The sequence below is a fragment of the Rhinolophus sinicus genome, chromosome 3, assembly GCF_057876585.1.
Source record: "Rhinolophus sinicus isolate RSI-liver-muscle chromosome 3, RSI-T2T, whole genome shotgun sequence".
In the NCBI taxonomy this organism is placed as follows: domain Eukaryota; kingdom Metazoa; phylum Chordata; class Mammalia; order Chiroptera; family Rhinolophidae; genus Rhinolophus; species Rhinolophus sinicus.
In genome coordinates, this window is record NC_142503.1 from 128111899 (window position 1) to 128135085 (window position 23187).

The 23187-nt window shown below is 54.1% G+C and overlaps 3 protein-coding genes across 6 annotated transcripts; 1 reads left to right on the top strand and 2 right to left on the bottom strand.

Annotated features, from left to right (window-relative positions):
- Nucleotides 1-835: 835 nt before the first annotated feature.
- Nucleotides 836-3486, bottom strand: CMTM5 (CKLF like MARVEL transmembrane domain containing 5). The gene is made up of 5 exons (XM_088797000.1): nucleotides 3189-3486; nucleotides 2118-2270; nucleotides 1469-1561; nucleotides 1198-1282; nucleotides 836-1099 (listed from the first exon to the last, which is right to left on the bottom strand). Exons 1-5 carry the CDS (start codon nucleotides 3312-3314, stop codon nucleotides 1086-1088), a joined length of 471 nt encoding a protein of 156 aa, XP_088653126.1. The 5' UTR covers nucleotides 3315-3486; the 3' UTR covers nucleotides 836-1085.
- Nucleotides 3487-4562: 1076 nt separating this feature from the next.
- IL25 (interleukin 25) lies at nucleotides 4563-7437 on the bottom strand. 2 transcript variants are annotated; one of them, XM_088796999.1, is made up of 3 exons: nucleotides 7310-7437; nucleotides 6869-7113; nucleotides 4563-4960 (listed from the first exon to the last, which is right to left on the bottom strand). In XM_088796999.1, exons 1-3 carry the CDS (start codon nucleotides 7316-7318, stop codon nucleotides 4705-4707), a joined length of 510 nt encoding a protein of 169 aa, XP_088653125.1. In that variant the 5' UTR covers nucleotides 7319-7437; the 3' UTR covers nucleotides 4563-4704. The 2 variants fall into 2 exon arrangements, with proteins under 2 accessions (XP_088653125.1, XP_088653124.1); XM_088796998.1 differs by having other exon boundaries at nucleotides 6869-7403.
- Nucleotides 7438-14360: 6923 nt separating this feature from the next.
- Nucleotides 14361-23151, top strand: EFS (embryonal Fyn-associated substrate). 3 transcript variants are annotated; one of them, XM_088797002.1, is made up of 6 exons: nucleotides 14361-15814; nucleotides 19125-19403; nucleotides 19624-19764; nucleotides 19860-20582; nucleotides 20910-20999; nucleotides 22179-23151. In XM_088797002.1, exons 1-6 carry the CDS (start codon nucleotides 15797-15799, stop codon nucleotides 22611-22613), a joined length of 1686 nt encoding a protein of 561 aa, XP_088653128.1. In that variant the 5' UTR covers nucleotides 14361-15796; the 3' UTR covers nucleotides 22614-23151. The 3 variants fall into 3 exon arrangements, with proteins under 3 accessions (XP_088653128.1, XP_088653129.1, XP_088653127.1); XM_088797003.1 differs by lacking the exon at nucleotides 19125-19403 and having other exon boundaries at nucleotides 14362-15814; XM_088797001.1 differs by lacking the exon at nucleotides 14361-15814 and having other exon boundaries at nucleotides 17028-19403.
- The last annotated feature ends 36 nt before the right edge of the window (nucleotides 23152-23187 follow it).

A 23187-nucleotide genomic window follows, 5' to 3' on the forward strand; every position in this document is an offset into this window, starting at 1 on the left:
CTCCAAATTCCCCCTGAGCTGAGCTCTCCCAGAGCATTCATTGTGGGGAATGATGACTGTCCTTCACTAGCCTGTGAGACCTCAAGGAGGGGCCTGCCTACCACCTCTGAATCCCTGGGGCCGAGCCCAGGGTCTGAACACAACAGGAGATGCTCAGGAAATGTTTGGGAGTGCTGGCAAGCTGGAATGGTAAACCTCCTGGAGGAGAGAGCTCAAGGTGAGGCTGGGCCTTTTTTTCTGAGCTATGAGGGGGCTCTGTACAGTACGTAGAACACTGTTTGAGGTGTTAGGAACACTGGGTTCTAGTTCCAGCTCTGTCACAAATAAGAATGTCACTTCTAACTGGGCCTGTTTTCTCTTATGTGGAATGAGTGCATTGGACCAGCTGATATTTAAGGGCTCTTCCAGTGCCTGCCTTTTGGGAACCTCTGCCCTCATCTGATGCCACAGGTTGACCTTTCCCCTGCTGCCTGCAAGCCACATCCTCCCCACACCACAAGGGGGAGTGCTACACAAGCCTCAGGCAAGCACCTCACCGCAAACCCACTAACAAACCTGTGTGCGTAGGAGTGGCGGGTGGATACCTGCTCACATCTGCAGGCTGTGCCTTCTCAGAAACAGAACTCCAGGTGCCTAGCCATCAGGCACACCACAAAGTAGCCTTGCACCCAGAGAGCTGTGGCATGGAAGTTTTGAGTTGAAGGATGTCTACTCCCCACTTCCTCATTGCTCAGACCTGGTCTCAGAGAAGGGACCATGACCTACCTGCTCAAGGAAACATTTCTGTGAATACTCCTTGGATTCCTCATTTCTGGAGAAGAAAAAGACTGACCAGTAGGATTCAAATCTTTTAATTTGAGAACAGCCAGCTTCCTCCCGCCCCTCCTCCCTCCAAAATGTCCCTCCCCAGCTCAGCTTTGTCAAGAGCCAGGTCTCAGAGCACCAAGCCCACAGACACATCTCCATGATTTCTCAGGAGAGGCTCCATCTCTGTAGACCAGGGTGGGAGACGGTGCACTGGGGCACTAGTGAATCCAAGAGAGATGTGTCTCCACTGTCCCCTTTGTCTGGCTGTAGCCCTGGGGTCACTGCTGGTCCCCTATGAAGATGGAGCCAGGCAGGGAAGGGCATGTCAGGCTGGGGCAGCTGGGGCGGCTGCCGGAAAAGCGTCTCCCCTCCCAGAGCACAGGCACTCACCCTGGGTAGCCCTGGGCGCCATCTCAGTCCGGTAGATCTTGAAGGCATCATAGGCAAAGACAGAAACCAAGATGATACCAAAAACCTGTGGAGCAGGAGTGGGGATGGCACCACAAAGGCCATCGGTGTTGGGGAAGGGGAGATAGGTGTACAGGCAAGGGGTTAGCCAGAGCCCCACACACTGACTTGGGCTGGGGCAGAGGCACAGGAAGTGGGTGGCCACCAGCCAGAGGACCTTGGGAGCTGGAAAGCTCTAGGGGTCTGGACTCACAAAAGCAGCAATGGCAGCTCCATCTCGGGAGGTCACGGCCGCAATGGAGACCACCAGGAAGATGATGATGGCGCTGACACAGCGAAGGAAGTCCTGGGGGGCAGGGTGTAGGGTCAAAGGGGAGTCACAGGGCAGGGGCATCCCCCTGAAGTGTTCCAGGCTAGTGGGCACTTGGCCCTCTGGCCCTGAATCCCTGCATGGAGATACCCCTGGACACTATTATATAAATCACTTAGAGAGAAAGAGGGAAGGAGGGAGCTCATGCTCTGTCCAGGGAAGGGATGCAGGTGAATGCAGAATGACCAGGACAGGAGGCCAGGGGCCTCGGGGTGGGGTTGACCCAGTCTCAGCAGCTGAGGCCGAGGGCCACTGCTGCGGCTGAGGCTGGGACTGGGGCGAGACCTTGGGTGAGTGGGAGAACAGGTCTAAAGGTTGTGCACCCCTGTTGTCGTGACCCAGCAGCTGTGAATCAGTGTGGGTCAAAGCAGTTTTTGAGTGCAGGGCACAGCTTGGGGCAAAGCCCAGCTGGGGTTGGGGGCCAGACCCCAACTGACCCAGGAAAAAGACAGAGGCTGGGAGAGGAAAGGAATACTGAGTTCAGAGGAGAAGAAAGGGACCAGAATGGGGTGGGAGAGGCAGGGTCCCTCACCAGACAGGGCCAATTCAGCCGATCGAAGCGCTGGTAGTACTGAGTGGCGTAGAGGAAGAGGAAGGCGAGTGTAATGAAGAACTCAAGCAGCGCCGCAGCCATGTAGGCGGAGATGGAGGCCGTGAAGCAGATGAAGATGATGAAGGCCAGGGCCTGCAGGACCGAGTATGTGGACTCACCAGGAAGGGGACACAGGCATGGCCCGGCCCTGGCCTTCCCCTCCTGGGGAGCTCCCCAGGACCAGCCCCCACCACATATCTTTGGAAATCTCCCCATTCCTGTTGGCAGGAGCCACGTTCCAGGGCGTTTGCCCATGGAGGGCAGTTTCAGCCTCCCACCTCTGCCAGCCCAGGAAGGTTTGAGTCTTTTAATTTGGGGATGACCAGCTGCCCCCTGCCCCAGCATCCCAGCAGCCCGAGGAGTTTGGTGTCCTGCTGTGGCACAGAGCACAGTGTGAATGCAGCCTCTGCAGCAGCCTGCACCCCAGGAGGCACACCATACCCCACCATCTTTTCCCCACTCCAGGATGCCACTCATCTAACAAAGCCCAGAGCCCGCGGCTCCATGGCAAAAGACAAGGTTTAGAAGACAGATGTCCCATGGTGGATTTTGGGGGGGTCCTTTCAGCTCTAACACTGGAAGATAGCATATTGCAGAAGACTTGCCTTGTTAAGTGACTAGGGGAAGAGCATTTCCTGAGAACAGACAACAGATACAGCGGGGCTGCAGGAAGTCTGCCCTTTTTGATAGTTAGACTTCTTGGACATGCCAAGAAGTGGTCATCTTAGAGCTCGGGAAGACAGGCTGGAGTCACCGTTGCCCCATCCCTGTGCCTTGCACTCCTTCAATGCCCCAGTAAGCTGTCCTGTCTAACTTCAGTCCTTCCTGCCTCCACTGAAACCTGCTGTAACTGCCTCCAGATGCAGAGGCAGCAGGAAGGCAGGGAGATGAGGGAGGGGCAGCTGGGGGTAGGAGGGGTGTCCAGAAAGCCTGGGAAGGGGGGCGGGGGGCGGGGCAGGGGGGCCAGGGCTAGGAGACATGGAGATGCCAGGTTGGGGTGGCTGCTGTTACCAGCTCAGTTTCCAGCAGGATGCCTTTGAGGGAGGAGAGGAAGGTCTTGTCCACAGCGAAGCCCTGGAGCCCTGCAGCTGCCCCCTCTTGAGGGGGCTGGTCCCGGCGATCCAGAGCACTGAGCATCTCCTCGGGACTCACTGGGTACAACCCCTCACTGCCACCAGCCCAGGAAGGGAAACAGGAAGGCCAAAATGTGGCAGGATGGGGAAGCAGATCGGAGAAAAAAACGTACTGCAAGAAACCTGAAAGTGAAGCGTTCAGGCCTGCTGTGGGGTCCTAGGAGAAGGCGGCCACCAGGGGAGGCCTGCCCAGCTGCCCAGAGTAGCCCTGCTGGTGGCTGCACCGCCCCCCAGGAGGCACATGGGGAGGGGAGGGGAGGGGAGGGGCTGAGGAGGAGTGGCCAACCCTCCCCTTACTTGGAGAAGGGAGGAGGGGGTAAGGAGGAGGTCCATGGAGACGTGAGGAGACTGGAGGGGAGCCAAGAAACGGGCTGGAGTAGGAGCCCCCAAGAACCTAAACCTAGAGGCGTTTGTGCCCCTTCCTCTAACCTTAACCCTCTTCCTTGGCCCATCCTTTCTCCTTTTTCCTTTTAGGGAGGGTGGGAGCTGGAGCCGGCAGGGCAGCTCCCCCAGGATCCAGCTGTAGCAGCCAAGACGGAGGACAAAGGCAGATTGTTGGGGGACAAGGGGGCGCTGTGTGCCTTCTGCGGTGCCTCAATGGGCCTCTGTCTCTCCGCACACCAGAAGGGTGGCCTGACCCCCACCCTGGTGTTCAGGGCTGGGCCAGGGAGCCAGAGAAGGGGAAGGCTAAGAGGCCACAGCGGAAGCTCTGGAAGGCAGAGGGAGAGGGCTGCCTGTGGGGCAGAGCAGGGACCCGGCTGGGGACCACAGGGATGTTCAGGCACCAGGATGCCAATGACAAATGAGGCCACTTCAGAATACAGATCATTTATTTGGATCGGTTTCTCCAAACTAAATGACAGCCTCTTCCTCAGAGTGACCCGTGTCAGAAAACTTGTAACTACACCAGGATGTGTGCAAAATAGATGCTCACTGAGTGTTTGATGAATGAATGAATGAATGAATGAATGAATGAATGAATGAATGAACAAAGAAATGGAATGAGGGGCTCTCTGCTGGCAAGGGGTAAAATGTCAAGAAAGTGCCTATGCCGCACCAGGTCAGCTGGGGCTGGGAGGAAAGGAAGAGGCAGAGCGGTGGCCTCCAACAATGGGCAGAGCTTTGAAGACGTTTCTGAGAGGAAGTGCCAGCACACCAGCTTCCATCGGCCACAAGCAGCTGCTGCTCCCTTCACTTTGTCCTGCATGTTCTGTCCACTCCCAAAAGTGCAAAGTGCAGACCCCCCCAAAGGCCCCATCCTGTCCCACAGCCCTGCTGCTCCGGGTGCTGCTCTGGAGGGGCTGAGCACTCGGCGTCCTGCTTCACTGCGGCAGGTAGTTAGTTGGACACCCAGCTCCAGTGTTCTGACAGGGGACCAGCCATGAGCAGCATGACTAGGCCATCACACGGGGCCGCACACACACACAAGCCAAGGAGACGCGGTAGAGCCTGGGTTCTAGGCAGTAGCCACCTTGGGTGCCCTGTTCTCCCTGGCACGGTCGCCGGTAGAAGACGGTCTGGTTGTGGTAGATCAGCTCTGAATTGCCCCGGGGGTCCATGTGGGAGCCTGTGTGTAGGCTGACACAGTGTGGACACAGGCAGCGGGCGTGGTACAGGTCCTGGGGGAGCCGGTTCAAGTCCCTGTCCAACCTGTGGGGGTGGCACATGTTAGTCAGGCCCTGGAAGGGGAGGCTGGCTGGGCAGACGGGCCGGGCCAGAAGCAGGGAGTGCCCAGGGTGGGTGGAAATGCCAGAGGAAGGAAATGGTGTGGTCAGGAGACCTGGCTTCTTGCCCTAGCTCTGGCACCCACTTGCCGGGTGACTTTGAACAAGTCAACCGTGAGGGTCAGGATGGAAAGGTGGCTTTCCAACTGGTCCTGAAACCCTTAGGGAGGCAGGGGGAGGTGAGCAAGCTCCTGCCTCAGTCTCCACCAGACCAGCTCCATTTCCATCTGATATACACTGGACTCTGGTATAAGGTTTCTCTTTATAATTGTTATTACATTTTTAGGGTTTTTCTTAATTATTATTATAAATGTAAAAACTGCTTTTACATAAAAAAGTATAAAATGAAGACTAACATTCTGTCTCCCCACCAGTCCCACTCCCCAGAGGGCGCCACTGTCAACCACTGCCTGCAAGTCCTCCAGACACCGTCTGTGAATATATTATAAGCACATCTAAGATGACGCAGTGAGACGTATTTAGTTATTCTGAAAGGATCTCATGGCCAAAAAAAGACTTGAAAAGTAGGTGTTCCAAAGGTCTGGGACTCCAGAAATCTAGCAGGAGACAGCTGCTAGGTTGTAAGACCATTCTCCACGCAGACAAGCCCTTGCCAGCTGGGGCTCAGCTAGCACAGCATATTGCAAAGTGGATTCCCTAATAAGTACCCTGTAAGAGAGGGGTCGGTGGCCAAATGATTTTAATGGTTTCTTTTCTGTGGATTTCTTGCAGACTCTAATGTGCTGAGCACATTAAAGGGGTCGGGGCTGGAGCAACTTTTCCCACACTTACTTAATCTTATCACCTTTTTCTGAGTAGTAGCTTGTGGGATGACTATTACAAAGAACCCATTTTGGGGAAAACCAGTTGAGTGGTTATCAGGACTTCACAGCCTCCCAATGAGGGCCTGGACCCCCGCTGAGTCAGCCATCTGGCACCCAGCCTCCCCAAAGGGGTTCTCACCCTTCACATTTAGCCCAGGACCTGACCAGCTCCTGAGACCACGTCAAAAAATGGTGACCTGAAGTCTCCAGCCTGGATCTAGTCTCAATCAGAGCTGACCCTCTCCCTACTCACTGAACTTCTCCATCCATCTCCAAAGCCAAGGCTAAGCCAGAACTAGACGTACGGAGAGGGGGAACAGACACCCCATGAGGACAACACAGAAGGAGAAATATGTTTGGGACCCTAAAGTCCTAATTTTTAATATTTTGCTTCATTGCCCCTATTTCAGGGCTTCTTAATATTTTTCACATCATGGCACAAATCGAGAATTACAGTATTTGTGTGGCACACTGAATGAGAGACTAAGACTGTTCATGATCCAAAGTAGGTAGCTTGGGGCTCCAGCCACGACCCAGCTGCTTCCTGAGTTGAGGGTTTCATTATCCTGGAATATTTATAACCCAGGGCAGAGCATTTGGTATCGGGATGCTTCACGCCTGTATCATACAACGATTCCCTGATATTCTAGTTAGAAAAGCATGGCCATTGTAGGAATGAAAGAGAAGGGAGAGGAGGCGAAAAGGAGAGACATTTCATGTACTAAGAATAGATTTTACATAAGTTATTTCATATGATCTGCACGTTACCCTATGCAATATTATCTCATTTTGCAGATGAAAAAATAACTTGAGCTTTGAACCCTTGAGTAATTGGCCCGGGGTCGCCCAATAAGAGTCAGAACTAGGACCCAAACTAGGCCTTGCCTAACACCCAAACCTTTATGACCTCTCTGAAATCATAGGCTGGAACTGGGTAGAACTCCCTTGACCCATTACCCACACCCTGCCTGGCACACATGCAAGCATTCGGGAGGAGACAGCAGACTCACTCGTATCTCCAGGGGGAGATGGACCTGCTGTTGAGGGGTCCATCTTCGCTGGCCCTGCAGGATTCTGGGTGATGGGTGAGGCTAGCGGTCTCTGGGGGAGGCATGAACTCAGTGTTCGACTTCAGCCACTCCTCAGCGGGGTCCTGAATTTTGTTGGGGCAGCAGCTGGGCCGGTGGGTGCAGTCGTTCTGAAGCGGCAAACTGACGGTGTGGGTTCCCATGACTATTGCTAAGAAGGCAACCACCTGTAGGAAAAGGCCAGTGAGAGAAGTGCTCCTATCTAGTCTGGGTGCCCCTCCCCCAGCCGTTCCCTGAGATCTGGTTTGTAGCTCCACCTGACCCTCAGCCCCAAACCTGGGATCCCAGCCTCCCTTCACCCCCAGCCACATCTCTGCCCCTTTCCTGCTCAGCGATGTCCCAGCCAAGCCTCTGTCCACTCACCTGGTACATGCCGGATGCCAGATGCTGCTCGCCCAGCCGAGGTGCTGTACAGGCTGACAGGCAATGCCCTGTGGAAGTAGGCTGGCTGGAGCAGTTTAGGAGTCCTGGTTTTATTTTCAGCAAACCTGTTTTGTTTATTCAAATTTATTTCCACTACCTTTTGAAGGGAGTGACCTGAGATTAAAAAACAAAACAAAACAAAACAAAAGAAAACCTGACAGTGTTTCCAAAAGCTGCTTAAAATGCTGTACTCATGGAAGTTGTGATAAACATGTTTGTAAGCCTGGAAGCCGATTGGGTAAACTTTGTTTTTTGCATGTCTCTAGGCATGGGATCAAAGCAGTAGTATTCTACTCTGAGCCTCTGAGAACTGGCATTATGGGAAGTTCCCTGGTTGGGTTGGTACCCAACGTTAGGGAACGTCATCTGGCCTCTCTTCAGGAGGCCTCATTTCCATTATCTCTTCTGCTCCCACCCAGGGTCTTGTCTCCACCATTCCCTTTCTTCTTGGAAATACTCCTGATCACCCCCATCTTAGTGAATATATCCTCTCTAGCTCCTGTTCTATCTCCTATTGTTCTCTGGCCCCTTCCTCATCTTTAATGACCCCAATTTCTATGACCCCCATCATCTATGACTCCTCCCCATTGTCCATTACACACTCCCTGACTTCTCCCGGTCCCCTCCAGTGGCCACTCAAACTCCTAGCCCTGCCCTTTCTCTAACTTCCTCTGGGCTCTCCCTAATTCCACAGAACTGCCAGGAAGGCCCCTACTCCATTAGTTTGTTGGCTGAATGTGCAAGGTCTGATGGAAGGAGCTGTGGGTGACTGTTCCCATTGCATAAATGAGAAGGTAAAGCCAGGAAGAGGAGGGGCCTGGTAATAGCCTCACCTAAGACCCAACAGGAGGTTCCAGGGACCAGCCTGCCTCCCACCCCCACTCACAGGGCAGTGGGGACAAGGTCATGGCAGGGGTAGCTGAAACTCTCAGGCTGTGAGGTGAACCCACCCAGCCTCAGTGTCCCCAGATGCATGGGCCTCTGTCAGCTGGGTGTGTGCAGGCGGTATGTGTGTTCCACGATGGCTCAAGCTGGGCCTGACCCCGAAGACACAGGTCAGCCAGGGGCCACCCTGCCTGAGAGGCACCATTCTGGGAGCAGGCCAGCGCCTACTTCCCTCCAGGACTTTCTCTTCATTCTTGCCGACACCCACACCACGACCCCCCACCTCCACCCCCAACACACACCATACACTAACATTGTCTCTAGACTAAGGTTTCCTGATTTGCATGTGCTTTCCCTTAGAAAATACTCCTCTGGTAACCAAGGACTCCGGGACTAAACAAAGGGAACCAGGAATAACTTTACCTGCACAGTAAGGAGGAATCCCTCAAACGCTTTAAGGCAAAGCAGTCCAAAGCAGAGGCATGACGAGGTCAGGGGACATTCTAGAAGACTGAGAGAGGGTGCTCTGGTGAGGACCGTGAATCTGGGGGTGGGGCAGGGCGTAGGGGAAACAAGTGATGGCCGGGAGAGCAGGGGCACTTAGGGAGAGCACTGAGGCAGGAGTCCACCACCCTGCTCCCACTGCCCTGCTCTCTGGCCCTGTGCGTTCAGACACTCTCACTTCCACATTCCACTGGCCTCAGCTCCTGTGCATCAGCTCATCTTAACCTTTCGATAAAACCACAAGTGGAAGCTATTATCCCTATTAGCTCATATTAAGATGAGGAAACTGAGACCCGAAGAAATTTAGTAACCTCCCCAAGGTCACATAAGTAGGAAGGGACAGCGCTGGTTTTCCACTCCAGCCCGGACCAACTCCAAATCTAAGCGCCTTGCATGGAGGTGCTGACTGAGCCCTGGTTGGCAAAGGGAAGGGGTCTCGCAGTAAGTGCTTTCCTGCTCACCTGGGCTTGGGCGGGGACAGGTCCCAACTGAACGTGGCTGAGGCCACAGGGCATTCCTGCCCACTCAGGCATTCATTCCTGTTGGCTGGGACCCACGGCTCCCACTTCTTATTCCCCAGCCTTTGGTCTGGCACGTGGCCCCCAGTGTGGTTCTTGGTGTTCCTGAGCAAACGCCAACCCTAGGAAAGCCTTGGAAGGGCAGTGCTCTTCCAGAAGAGCTAGACCCCTATGGGTCTAGACCAAACTAATCAGAGCCTGAGCCTGACCTTGGCCCAGACAGACCTTCTGATCTTGCCCCTACCCCACCCCCATCCAGGAGGGGGTGCTGGAAAGATCTGAAGTGATCCTAGCAACCTGTTTTACTTGCTGATGCTGCAAAGGACCCACATTGACTTTCAGGAAAGGCCTCGGGAGGGATCCTTGCCTGTACCAGGACCTCCTCTGAGGAAAGCCCTGATAGGCAGCGGGAGGACCCCTCCAAGCACAGTGCCCCCCAGTGCTGCTCAGGAATGACAGAACCTGTGCTCTGAGCCACACGCCCCCGCTCCGCTCTGGCTTGCTCAGCCTGTGACCTTGTCTCACTAGCATCTCGGTGGTACTCCTTAGGGTGACTGCCTGTCATGAGAAATATTTTCCAGAGGGTTCTCCTCCTGGGTGACTAGTTTTGGAATCCCTGAGTCACTTCAGCTTCCAGGGAATCCTTGGAGGTGTGGGGAGATGGGGGTGGCAATGGGGAGAATGCTGGAGGTGGGACCAAAGGAAAGTTTGCCCAGCACCTAACATCAAGGGTGCCTCCCAATGTGCCTTCACCTGCCAAGGCCTGACCTGGCAGCCAGAGGGGACCTGCTGGGAGTCCCACCCCTGTGCCCCTGGGAAGAGAGATCACATCTGACAGGAAAGGGAAGGGAAGAGGTGACGGCATACATCCTCACCCTTGGCCAAGAAATGCTCTTGGGGTTTGCAGAAGGCTAGACCATGGCTGTCCTGCCCTTCCTCAGAAAGACATTCAAATCCTCACCTGCTGCCTTGAAGTCCTGACCCTGCCTTTGATCAGCTCGTGACCTTGGGCCCTCTCTGGTTCTTTCTCCTTCTTTGTAGAAGCGTGCATGTGTTGGGGGTGGGGGGCAGAGGGAGGTTAACCTGGATGGCCACAAAAGTGCCAACCAGCTTAGCTGCTCTAGACCTCAGCTCCTGGAATAGTGCTGAAACCACAGGATTCAGCAGAGTTCGCTGAAGCTCATCTGCTCTCACCTGATGTGAGGTGAGGGCACTGGTGGTTAAAATGTTGAAATACCTCTGCCCTTGCTGGTAAGTAGATGATATCCTAAGCCCTGGGGCACCCCTATCACAACCTCCCTGTGATCCCACAACTAAAGGCCTGCTCAGATAGGGGCCTCCAGAACACAGCTCCCATGTCCTGATTGGTAGGTGAGAATGATACTGGTTGCTAATAATTTTTAGTGTCACCTTTCATTACTAAAATGCTTAGGGTCAGGGGCATGCCTTCACAGAGAGCCCAGTCTAGCTTGGGAGACAACACTGGGGAATCAGAGCGCACAGGACTAGAAACTCCATAACTCCCTCCTCAGCCCAGTGCTGGTGGCTCCCCACAGAGGTCCCATGGCTTACTCAGCTTTGTCCTACAGTCATGGCTGCCCCTGTTCATTAATCCATTTGCCAAATATTTATTGAGCACCTATTATACACCAGGCACTCTTCTAAATGCTAGGAATGCAGAGAAGGACAAGTCAGATAAGGGCCCTCCCTCATGAAGCTTCTGTCGTAGAAGACAGATGATAAACAAGGAAACGAGATAATTTCTGGTAATAATAATAAGTGCTATGAAGAAAATGAAACAGTGTTATGAGATAGGGAGTTATGGGGAGTGGGGAGCTGCTTTAACTTGGAAAGTCAGGGAAGGCCTTTCTGAGCATTCAGAATTTGGCATAATGATGGGAAGGATCTGGGGGATGAGTGGTCCAGGCAATGGAAGGCAGACGTGCAAAATCCTAGAGGTGGGAAAGAGCTGGGCATATTTGAGGAACAGAAAAGACAGGGTGGATGGAAAACAAAGGATGAGGGAAAGAGTGGGATGTGATGAGGTGGAAGAGGTGGGCAGAGACCAGATCACATAGGGTTCCATCCCACAGGCTGTGGTGAAGCATTTGGATTTTATTTCAAGGTCTGTGGGGAGGCATCAACTGGATTCAGACAATATCTTCTTGATGTGAGTTTCCCAAGGATGAGTACCTTGTCCTTGATATTATGCTACCTCTAGGGCTGGCATCAAATAAGAGTTGCTTTTATCCGACATTTACACACCATGGGCCAGGACTATCCTCAGGATTCTTTTAATCCTCACAACAAGCTGATGCTATCAGTTCCATTATTATCTCACTGCACCAACAGTAAACCAGAGGCTCCAAGATGTCATGTAGCTTGCCAAGGTCACTAGCTAGTGTTGGAACCAGGATTAGAACCCAGGCAATCTGGATGCTGAGGGGTTCCAAAGGGAGAACTGGAAGAATTTGTGAGCACCTGAGAAGTTTTGAGTAGCAGGAGAAACAAGAATAGGTCAAGAAAGTCATGGGGAGGGGATGAGGAAGAGACCAGCTGGTTTGCGTTGCTGGGAAGGCGAGAGAAGACTGAGACCCAGAAAGCCCGATGGAGAGATTCCTTCCTTTTATACTCCTGAATATAGCAAAGGCAAGCCACAAAGCTGAGGGTCTGGCTGCCTGAGGCATTACCCACCCCTCACCCAGGGTCTTAGCTGCTCACCTAACCTGGGCTTCCTCCAACCTTACCTGGAGCCCACAGCTCTCCCTGAACAAGTTAGAGTCACCTTAAACCTCTGCAAAGGAGAGGGCAGGGATGAGGCATAATAGCAGGGAAAAGGCTCCTCCTGCCCTCAGCAAAAACAAACAAACAAACAAACAAACAAACAAACAAAAACCCTTTCAGCTTTCGTAAAAGCACAAATTGTCGAGGGAGCCAAGGTGAAGAGGAAAAGTGTAGGGAGATTGCTGTGCTGGGCACTTTGCACATATTCACTCTTCACCAATGTCACTGTTACAGATGAGGAACCTCAGAGATGTTATGTAACCTGACCACGGTCACACAGCTTAATAAACCAGGATTCACTCCTGAGTCTTTCTCCATTCAGTGCCCGGGCATTCCAGAAATAGTCTTACTTTCAGGCAGGTTTGCACTCCGCTGCCCTCACCTACATTTCCCCAGGCACTGAACCCCATGACCTACTTCCCAAACAACCGTTTTGCCTGGTCCTAGAGCTTTCTTCCTGCTTAGCCTTTTCTGGCCTTCATCTATTTCCCCTGTGCCATTCAGAGCATTCATCTGTGGGAACTGGGTGTCCTAATCACCTCCTTCATGGGCCCCAGTTTGCCTTGGGAGTCCCTTGGCCTGAGACCATATTGTCACTCTCCTGAGTGTCTGTGTTCTAGACAGCCAGGTCCCCCCAGGCCTGGGAGCTGTTGGAAGTTGGACCAGGGTGGAGCGGGGATGGGGGAGCTTTTCCTTCAGATACATCTGAAAATTTAAAAGTTCCCCTACCATCCTGTTCAGGATTCCCAGCCCCACTCCCAGGTCTGCACTCCATCTCTGAGCCAAGACCCAGCACCAATATTGTCCATCCCCACGTTTACCCCAGAATCTCTCCCTTATCCACCTGTAGGTTCCACTCCTCCCCTCTGCAGAGGGTTCTTCATTGGTGCCCGGGCGATAGGGATGGGAAGGAGCCAAAGCAGGTATTCTCACCTCCTCACCTCCTGGGAAATGCTTGGATGCGTGGGCCTGTGGAATGTGGAGGGGGGAGCATCTATCTGTCCCAGGCCTCAAGTCCACAAAGGGCCTTAAATTAGACTTTTGATGTTATTCTCAACTGAAGTTATACATAGAGTCTATTTTTTTGTGTGGACAAAAGAGGTTTATGTACAAGTTCAGTGAACGAAAATAGTCTCACGTGGTGATCTGATCATAAATTCCTAACTGGGCAGATCATGGTGGGTGGTCACGCCCCAGGCATACAACTTTTTTAGTGAAAGGTTTATCTTTGCCGTAAGCAAGCCCTGTCCATTGTTCTTGTGCATCTAGGTTAACATACCTTTGAAACACCAGAAGTAATCATCTTTCCCAGACCCCTGGAAGGCGTAAGCACCCTCAAGGGAGCATATAATCTTGTTAATTATCCTATACCTTGCTTTCTTCTACCTTCATGTAATCTGCCTTAACTTCTCTCCTTAGTTCCAAATGTATAGAAGAAACTGCAAAACTGTCATTCTCTGGAGCATTTGAGATCTTGTTTCCCAATATTGTCCTCAGTTTGGCTCAAACAAACTCATAAAAATTCTCTACAGGTTTGGACGTTTCTTACATTGACAGTTTAAAGTGTTAATTAGTTAAATGTAAATATTGAAAATAGACTACAGCTTTTCAATCCTTTTTGGCACCTCACTTTTTAAATACCAGGAACCTCAAAAACGGAAGAAGGAAGGCTTCCCTCCAGGCTCTGTCAGGCCTTGATGTGTGCCCCAAAAGGAAGAACCAGGAGAGGGGGGTAACGAGGGAGACAGTGCACACACTAAGGAGTAGTTAGTTGTATGGCAGGAGAAGGGTGGAAACCCCAAAGCCCGACCTCTCAGCTGAAACTCCTGGGAGGCCAGATCGCAGCTTTTCTGAAAGCTGGCCCTTTTGTGCCTGAACTCCTCGGTCCTGCCCTTCGTGGCAGCAGGATTGTGCCAGGGCAAGGGCCAGGGACAGGCCCAGACTGGCAGAAGAGTGTAAGAGGCGGCACAACTCGCCCTTCTGCAGCTCTGGGACCAGACGCTTAGGCTTCACGTTCTCTCGCCAGGGCCAGAATACACGTCCAGCCCCAGACAGACCCCCGACTCCAGTCCAGCCCCGCTTCCCCGCAGGAACCGCGGCTAGCCTTGCCACCCCTGCAAAGGCAACGCCAAGAGAGAAGAGAGCCTCTGCTGAGGACCCAAGCAAGGCGGAAGGAGCGCCCTCCCTCCCACGGGAAAGACAGATGTAGGGCTAATGAAAGGGAGGCAGAGAGAGGCACGGGGCTGGCGGGGGAGAGCGGGGGCGTGGCGGGGAAAGGCAAGCTCCGAGGAGGGAGCGGACCAGACCACCCGGAGGGCCACCGCGGCGTCGGGAAGAGGGAGCCAGGGAGAGGGGCCGGGAGGGGGCGTGCAGTTTGGCCCGAGGGTCCTGAGCTGAAACTCAACACCCGCCTTTGGAGGGATCGTCCTCCTTTCTCCTCCGCCCCTTCCCTTTCCCTCCCTTTTCCCCTCCCTCCTTTCTCTTAATCCCCAGGACCGAGCCCCGAGCCGGAGCGGAGAGGGCCTGAGGGGAGGAGAAAGGAACTGCCCTGAAAGGGGTCCGGGAGCCTGGGAAGGGGAGGGAAAGGGAGCCGCGAGCGGGGGTGAGCCTGAAGGCCACGCGCGACCCCCGGAGGCTTCCCGGCTCTCTTAGTGTCCACCCCACCACCAGGCGAGTCCCCAGGCCCCTGCCCTTCCTTCTCCTCTTTGCTCCTTTTGCTTTGTGGCCTTTCTCTGCGTTCCCAGAGATACCTGGGTACTGCCTCGAGCTCTGGGAGCGCCGAGGGGCCCTGCCCGGGGTGCGCGTGAGAGGGGCGGCACGCTTGCGCCGGGTGCTGGGGACCAAGGGTGGGAGCTGGAGCGGGTGGCCCTGCGCGCTGCGGCCGAGGAGCGGAGGAGGGCGGGTGGGCCCCTCTGCGGCTGTGGAAGGCCGTCCCGCCCCTTCGAGTCTTGCCGCGTGTTATCGCGGCGCCCCCAGACCGCGGAGGTGCTGAGAGCGAGTGTGAGTGCGAACCGCCTCATCCTGAAGTTGCGAGTGTCTGGGAGGAAAGCAGCCACTCGGGCAACGCAGCCCCACAGTCACGCTCTCGCAGGCCTTTGGTGTAGCCTGGCCTCCTTTCGCCAAGATGGGAGAGTTTGAAGGGGGAGCGATGGCTCAGTTCTAGCTCTCTCCCTCCCCGGCAGCGGGGCCGCTACAGCACCCGGATCGCCCCGAACACAGTCCTGGATCCCCGCTCTTCGGCCCCGGGTGGGGTTGGGTTGGTCCCTAAACTCGCTTGTCCAGCCTAACCGCCCAGGCGGCTTCTCCCAGCCCTCAGGGCTGAGCGGCCTGTTGAGTAGTCGAGCGCAGCCTTAGCGTCCGCCTCCCCGCCTGCCCCGGCCCTAGAAGGGAACTTTAGGTCCATGCGGACCTGGGGTGCCTCGGCGGCCTAGGGCAGGCATCTCCGGGGGCCTGGCCAAACCGGCGGCCCCCGGGAGGCTGTGGGGACAGTGCAGAGCTCGCGCCCTTGGATGAGGTCCCGCAGCGACGCCCCGGCCCGCCCTGCTCCTCCTCCTGCCCGACCAAGCTGCCTCCCATTTGGGGAGTTTTGTGGGTTTTCTTTCTCCTCCTCCAACGTCCTCGGAGGCCACGACTCAGGCGCCGCAGCCGTGGGCCGCCTCCATGGTGCGGGGCAGCCGCTGCTGAAGTCAGCGAAACCGAGCCTGGCCTGGAGCAGGCCGCACGGAAGGCCAAGGCCATGGCCGTAGCCACGTCGGTGAGTCCACCAGGGAAAGGAGGCTGTGGGGCAGAGACCTTCACAGCTGCCCTGCACTCCTGTCACTTTTATTTCTGCCTTCTCTTTGTCTCTCTCCTTGGTCCCTTTCTTCTCCAGGAGGCTGTGTCCCTTTCCTCTCACTTCTGTTTCCCTTTCTCCTCACTGCTCATCCCTAGCTCCTTGTGGGTCTAGGTTCCCCTTTCTCCCTCCTCTCCCCATTCTTCCCCTTTTCTTTCTAGAGGCTGCCCAGGGATGGAGGGAAGGGGGCAAGTCTAGCCCGAGTTTTATCTGCTCTTTTATGGGCAGAACAGATGGCCACTGGTGGCTGGCAGGGGCTTGTGATTGGGAGGCAAGTAAAAGGTTGGGAGGGGGCTGAAAGAATGGAGGTGGCTCCAGGAAAATAGGAGAGGCTGGAGGGCCCAAGGAGGCCCTTCTCTGGAGGAGGGATGGTGGAAAGGGGGGAAACGAAGCAAAAGCGGGAGATCAGGCAGGGAGAAAGAGAAAATAGAGGGAGGAAGGGAGGTGATGTCAGCCAGCCTCTGGCCACTTTCTGGGGACTGGGGACAAAGGGAGGAGACAGCTGGCATGATGGGACAGTGGGAGGAGGCTTCCCGGAGTGTGCGTGGCCCGCTGCCACCCCCCATTAAGTCAGCCCCTCCCTCACTAGTTAGCCAGGTCCCTGAGGAGGGGGTAGAGGTGGCTACACCCATCATCAATCAGGTTATCAGCAGCTCTGGCCTGGGTTCCCACAATTGCAAGGCCCAGAGGTTTGGCCCCATTGGACAGAATTCAAACCTAGCACTGGGAGGAGCTCTCCTCAGCCCCGCCTCTGCTTTCTGTCTTGCACTCCGTGTAGTCCGAATCCAAGCAACTCTGTCCCCTTTTCCACCTTCCCTCGGCCCTAGGATTCCCAGGGAAAGCCAGGCCGCCACCTGCTTTCTGGTCCCCTCTGAATGGGTACTCTGGGCAGGAGGATTGTGAGGCTGGAAAGAGAAGCACGGTTCTTTATGTCCTCCCATATCCTTCTAGGATAAGTTCAAGTTTCACTGTTCAAACCAAATTCCTTTTAGTTCCTCCATCTGTATGATGGTGAGAAAAACCATCATAGTTTTCAGAGCCAGGAGAGGGGAGGGAGGCAGCTGGTCAACTATGTAGTCCCAGGAGGAAGATTTTTTCTTTTTACCCAGAGGTGTGTGGGGTGGGGAGGGAGGGCTGGTATTTACGATCATCACACTTAACAGGATCCTGATAACAGCTATTATTTATTGAACATTTACTGGCCCTAAGCTTTGTCTGGGTTTGTCCTGCTTGTTTGACACATTATCTCATCCAACCTTCACAACATTCCTGTGAAGATAGTACTATTTTATCCAAAAATAGATATTTGGATATGGATATAAAATTCTACAAAGGAGGAAACTGAGGCTCAGAAAGGTTTGACAACCTGCCCATAGCCACCCAGGTAGAAAGGGATAGAGCCAAGGCTCAAACCCAGTTCTGTCTGCCTCAGACCTGTGCTCTTAACCCTTGGCGAAATCCAAAACACCAATTTAAAATTTATAATTAGAAAAGTGCCACGCTAACCAGGAATTTGTATCACCTGGTTAGCATGTTTTCTTTCTATGGGACAACATCCTGTAGAAACCAACATAATCAGAAAATGGTTTGGTAAGTTTGGAATCAGGCAAGAGAAGTCAGTTTGCTGTTGAAATCACCCAGCGATGAAGGGCTGACAACCTCTCCACCTGAGGGAAATACCAGCCAAGAGAAACATGCACTCATGCCGGCTGAGCAGGGCATCCTTCTCCCCATGGCCTGGGGGCCAAATACAACCTGCCAGAGATCTTTAGCTTGAGATTTTCTACTGAATTAGCCCCGATGGATTACCTGCTCAGTAATGCTTAACTACCTTTCTCCACCACCACGATGCGAGCCACCATCGCCTGGGACCCTGCCTGCAGGTGCAGTCATTTAGCAAACATAACTGAAGCAGAATATATTTTGATATCGCGAGTGGTTTAAGCTTGATTCTACCAAAGGACATTGTGGAACCAGAGCGCTATGAAGGGTGACTAGCAAAGGGAAATTGGGTATAATGAAGACTTTATATGCGTTTGGGTCATGGACCTTCTTGACTTACCCAGTGCTCCGAGTATAAGAAGGAAAAGGTAGATCCGTGTGTTTGTGATTACGGAGAGGCAGTAGAGGAGTGATGGAGAGTGCAGGCTCTAGAATCAAGCAGCCAGGAGTTCACATATGCTCCCAGCTGCACCAGTTGTATGTCGTTGGGCAATGTACTAGGCTCTCTGTTCCAGTTTCCTTTCCAGATGGAGACAATGATGGTTCCTCCCTCCTAAGGTCGCTGTGAGGATTAAATGAGATGAGATGATTAGAGCAAAAACTTTCAAAGTGTCTGGATACATAATTTGCACTTAGTATCTGTGACTTATACCTGAGTGTGTGGATCTTCAAAGAAAAAGTTTAGGTGTCCCACCAGACAGGACTGGAAACAGGCTGATAAATGCTTGCTCTTGGTTGGTCCACCAGCCCCTTACACACACACACACACACACACACACACACACACACACACACACACGAGTGTATACTTTTTCCATTTCTCCATGGTAACCTCAGCCTCTTCTGAGAACCTTATTTGCTCAAACTGAGAACAAAACAATTGCTTCGGTTTCCGTTTTCCTCCTTTTTATGCTTAGGCACTGTCTGGGCTGAGCCAATCCCAGTCCCTCTCAGAACGAGGGGTCTCTGCAGCTGCTTCATCTAACCTTTTGTTTGTGGGGGATGTTGATGGGAAACGGGAGATAAAGGACATTCTGTGAGAGATCTTAGCAGGACTTCCTTGTGTACGCAAGGCTTTGGAGGAAATTCATTCAGCATATGTTTACTGAGGACTGATTCCAGGTCAGGCCTTATTGCAGAGGCTAAGGAATATAGGGGTCCCTGTTCTCACAGGGCTTACAGTATAAGGGAAGAAATCGATAATAAAAATAAATAGACAAATATTATAACGTATTATGAAGGAAACAATGAGTGGACACAGACACAGAATGGGGTAGGAAAAAAGTGAAGAAAAGACCTCTTAACAGCAAGTGCAAAGGCTCTGAGGTGGAAGAGGGAAGTCCAGGGGCTGAAGCTGGAGACAAGGCCGAGCCCAGTCAGGAAGGTCTGAGGCAGGAGGTCAGATTCTTAGCTTGCAGGAAATGGGAGCTCTAAAGGGTTTTGAGCAGGAGGTAACATGACCTGGTATGTGTATGAAGACCCCTCTCCCCACTCCCACCTCACCCACCAGGCCCAGCTGGCCCGGGCACTCTACGACAACACCGCCGAGTCCCCCCAGGAGCTGTCCTTCCGCCGAGGGGATGTTCTACGGGTACTGCAGAGGGAGGGCGCTGGTGGGCTGGACGGCTGGTGCCTCTGCTCCCTGCACGGCCAGCAGGGCATAGTGCCCGCCAACAGAGTGAAGCTCCTTCCTCCTGGCCCAGCACCCAAGCCCAGCCTCTCCCAGGTGCCCCCAGCCGAGCCTGGCTCACCATATCCAGCCCCAGAGCACAGCAATGAGGACCAGGAGGTGAGAGCTGGAGCCCTACCAACCCCGGGGCAGGGAGAGCCCTGAGACCACACACAGTTCTGCAGGGCTCTGCTCTAAGAAGCCTGTCAACCCTTTCTGGGTTCTATTTCCCCGTGGGACAGGGAGGAGGTTGGAAAGTGTCTACACTCCTCCAAGGCACACACGTGACCTGATTCCCTGGGCCCCACTCCTGACCCACCCACCCGTCTTGATCCCCCAGGTGTATGTGGTGCCACCCCCAGCTCGTCCCTGTCTGACCTCAGGATCTCCAGGTGGACCCTGCCCACCCTCCCCTGACCCCATCTACAAAGTTCCCAGAGGCGGTGGGACTCAACTGGCTGCCTCTGGAGATGCCTTGGAGGTGAGCGCTAGAGGTCTGTGTATGTCGGGCAGGGAATAGACAGCTGTGGGGGGAGGCAGTCAATTGCTGAGAGTAACTAGCCGCTCCCTCTCCAGGTCTATGACGTGCCCCCCGCTGCCCTCCGAGTTCCTTCCAGTGGCCCTTATGACTCCCCTGCCTCCTATTCCCGCCCTCTGGCCCGGGTGGCCCCACAGCCCCCTGGAGAAGATGAAACTCCCTATGACGTGCCTCTGGCCCCGAAGCCACCATCAGAGCTGGAGCCAGATCTGGAGTGGGAGGGGGGCCGAGAACCAGGTCCCCCCCTCTACGCTGCCCCTTCCAACCTGAAACGGGCATCAGCCCTGCTCAACCTGTATGAAGCACCTGAGGAACTGCAAGCAGACGGGGAAGGTGGGGACACTGACGAAGGCATCTACGACGTGCCCCTGCTGGGGCCAGAGACACCCCCTTCTCCAGAACCCCTGGGAGCCTTGGCCTCCAATGACCCGGACACCCTGGCCCTGCTCTTGGCCAGAAGTCCTCCACCCTCACACCGGCCCCGGTTGCCCTCTGCTGAGAGCCTGTCCCGCCGCCCTCTGCCTGCCCTGCCTATCGCTGAGGCCCCCAGCCCTTCCCCGGCTCCCTCTCCTGCTCCAGGCCGGAAGGGCAGCATCCAGGACAGGCCTCTGCCCCCGCCCCCACCCCGCCTGTCTGGCTATGGGAGCCCTAAGGTTGAGGGGGATTCAGAGGGCGGAGAGTTGGAGGACGACCCAGCAGGACACCACAATGAGTATGAGGGCATCCCGATGTCTGAGGAGTACGACTATGTCCACCTGAAGGTGAGCTCACCTCCAGCCAGCCCCACCCAAGATGCCCCCTGGAGAACTGGGGGGCAGTGAGGAGGCCTGGGCCCACACATGGACTCTCCTTCCCTCCCTTCCTCTGGCCTGGGACTCGTGCTTGGCCATACTTGTACCATTACCACATCCCCCTAAACCCGGGCTGGGGTCCCTGAGCCCTCTGACCGGCCACCAGAGCTCTCCCAGACCTGGAGTCCAGGAACTGCAACCTCTGATGGCAGGAGAGACCTCAGGGAGGAAGGGGCAGTGGGGAGGGCCAGGAAGGCTACCCAACCCCTGCACTGAGACTCTGACCCCTTCTTGCAGGGCATGGATAAAACTCAGGGATCTAGGCCCTTGGATAAGGCCTTCCCAGGGGGTCCTGAACTGCTGGAGAGTGGGCCACCAGAGCAGCAGGTAACCCTGTGGTAGGGGTACTAGAGAAGGGGGACCGGGGAAGGAGGAGCAGGAACGTGGAAGAGAGTATTAACTGAACCATCAAGGGAACTAGATTAGGATGGGGTGAAAGTTCAGTGAAATGGAACAGTTGGAGTAGACAGGAGTTAAAATTCAACAGGAAGGAGCTGGAATTTAGAAAAGGATATCAGGAATTCAGAAAGAGGGGAAAGAATGTATTGGAGAGAAATCAAAAACTGAGCATTGAGGAGCAGAAAGTTTCCGGGCTGTGGGTTAGAGCTGGGCCAGGTTACTTCTGGGGCTCCTTCCAACTGATTTCCTGGGTTTTAAGAGACCTGGTTCCTAATCCTGGCTCCATCATGAAAAAACCAGGGGCTCTAAAGTGGCCAGTTCATCTCTCTGGGCCTCAGGAAAGTGAGATGGTCTCCTCGACTCTGGTTTTAATCACAATCGCTACCATTTATCAGGTATTTACCAAGAGACAGACTCTGTGCTAAGCACATTGCGTGCGTCAACGCTAATCCTAGCCAGTTAGTCCTACGGGGCTTAGTGTGCAATGCTCTGTTCTGAGCCCTTTCTATATAGCAACTCATCTTCACCACAGCCTTAGGAGGCAGATACTAGACGTGCGCTAGCCGATGTGGTAACCACTAGCCAGACACATGTGGCAATCGAGCACTTGAAACGTGGCTGGTCTGAACTGAAATGTGCTGTAATATAAAATGCATACCAGACTTTCTAGACTTAGTATGAAAAAACATCTCAATAATTTTTATATTGATTACATGTTGAAATTACAACATTTTTATGTTTGGGATTTTAAAATAGACCAGTTTCTTTTTACTTTTCTTGACGTGACTACTAGAAATGTTAAAATCACACGTGTGATTTGCATTGTTAATATTGAACAGCGCAGTACTAGATTCCCCAGTGTAGAGATACGGAAAGAAGTTCAGAGACTGGAGTGAGGTTGTTTGAATCCAGATGTAGCTGACACCAGCTCTGAGCACTTTCCTGCCACTCACTATGAGGATCTAAATGTTCTGATGGGCAAAGATAAGAGCTAAAGGGATTGAAGTAGGAAGAAAGGACTGAGGAACAAAGAGGGGAGGAGAAAGGAAGTGAGAGCAGGAGTGACACTAACAGAGCATTCCCACTGACCACTCCTTTTGCCCTCAGGACGCCCTGTCCCCAGGGGAGCCGCTGGTTCTGCCCACCGGAGACCTACAGCTCCTGCACTTCTACGCAGGGCAGTGCCAGAGCCATTACTCAGCACTGCAGGCAGCCGTGGCAGCCCTGATGTCCAGCACCAGGGCCAACCAGCCCCCACGCCTTTTCGTGCCCCATGGCAAGCGGGTGGTGGTGGCCGCTCACCGCCTGGTATTTGTTGGGGATACCCTGAACCGGCTGGCAGCCTCCACCCCTCTCCGAGCTCAGGTTGGAGCTGCAGGTACAGCGTTGGGCCAGGCATTACGGGCCACGGTGCTGGCTGTCAAGGCAGCTGCCCTGGGCTACCCATCCAGCCCTGCGACTGAAGAGATGGCACAGTGTGTGGCAGAGCTGGCAGGGCACGCCCTGCAATTCACCAACCTGCTCACAAGCCTCGCTCCCTGAGGGTTCCAATCTGCCCCTCCCCTCCCTGCCAGAGACACCCCTCCAGAACTTGGGCAACTGGAAGGCTCTCTTTTAGGGACTAGGAGAGGTGGGGATCCCCATCCCCCCCTTCTGTCATCTCAGTCTCTCACAGAGGCGTCTCCACCCCCTACCCTGCAGCTTTTTGTACAAGCCATTTTGTATAAATTATTTTTATTTAATATTATTCCCTGTTTTGTCAGGGGCAAGTGCCAGGTCCTCTGGAGCAGGAGGACTCTTCCTCTTTCCTCAGCCTGGGGTGGAGGGTCTTGTCACTACACTGCCACCCACCTCTGGAAGCCCGGCCCCACAGAGAATCAGGTGGCTGAAACCGGGCCATCTGCATGTCCTGTTTCTTGGCTCTAGAACATCAGCGCCTCACTGTTGGTTAGACTGAGGGCAGGACAATGACCACTCAGAATATGTAGGTCTGGGAGAGGCCCGAGGGCTCCTCCACAGGAAGTGGGAGAGCTGGGCCTCAGGCACTGGGCACGCACCTCAATAAACTGTACTGTCTGGCTCCATGACTCTGCTTCTTAGGAGCCTGGGGTTGGGT

Excerpts from the sequence above, each read along its gene's own strand:
- CMTM5 (XM_088797000.1), bottom strand. The coding sequence starts at position 3,314 with ATGCTCAGTGCTCTGGATCGCCGGGACCAGCCCCCTCAAGAGGGGGCA. Across the intron at positions 2,271-3,188 it reads TCCTGCTGGAAACTGAGCTG|GCCCTGGCCTTCATCATCTT; the intron begins GTAACAGCAGCC and ends TCGGTCCTGCAG. Across the intron at positions 1,283-1,468 it reads GAGCTGCCATTGCTGCTTTT|GTTTTTGGTATCATCTTGGT; the intron begins GTGAGTCCAGAC and ends CCTGCTCCACAG.
- IL25 (XM_088796998.1), bottom strand. The coding sequence starts at position 7,257 with ATGTGGCTGGGGGTGAAGGGAGGCTGGGATCCCAGGTTTGGGGCTGAG. Across the intron at positions 4,961-6,868 it reads ATCTCCCCCTGGAGATACGA|GTTGGACAGGGACTTGAACC; the intron begins GTGAGTCTGCTG and ends CCACCCCCACAG.
- EFS (XM_088797001.1), top strand. The coding sequence starts at position 19,071 with ATGACCTGGTATGTGTATGAAGACCCCTCTCCCCACTCCCACCTCACC. Across the intron at positions 19,765-19,859 it reads CCTCTGGAGATGCCTTGGAG|GTCTATGACGTGCCCCCCGC; the intron begins GTGAGCGCTAGA and ends CTCCCTCTCCAG. Across the intron at positions 20,583-20,909 it reads ACGACTATGTCCACCTGAAG|GGCATGGATAAAACTCAGGG; the intron begins GTGAGCTCACCT and ends CCCTTCTTGCAG.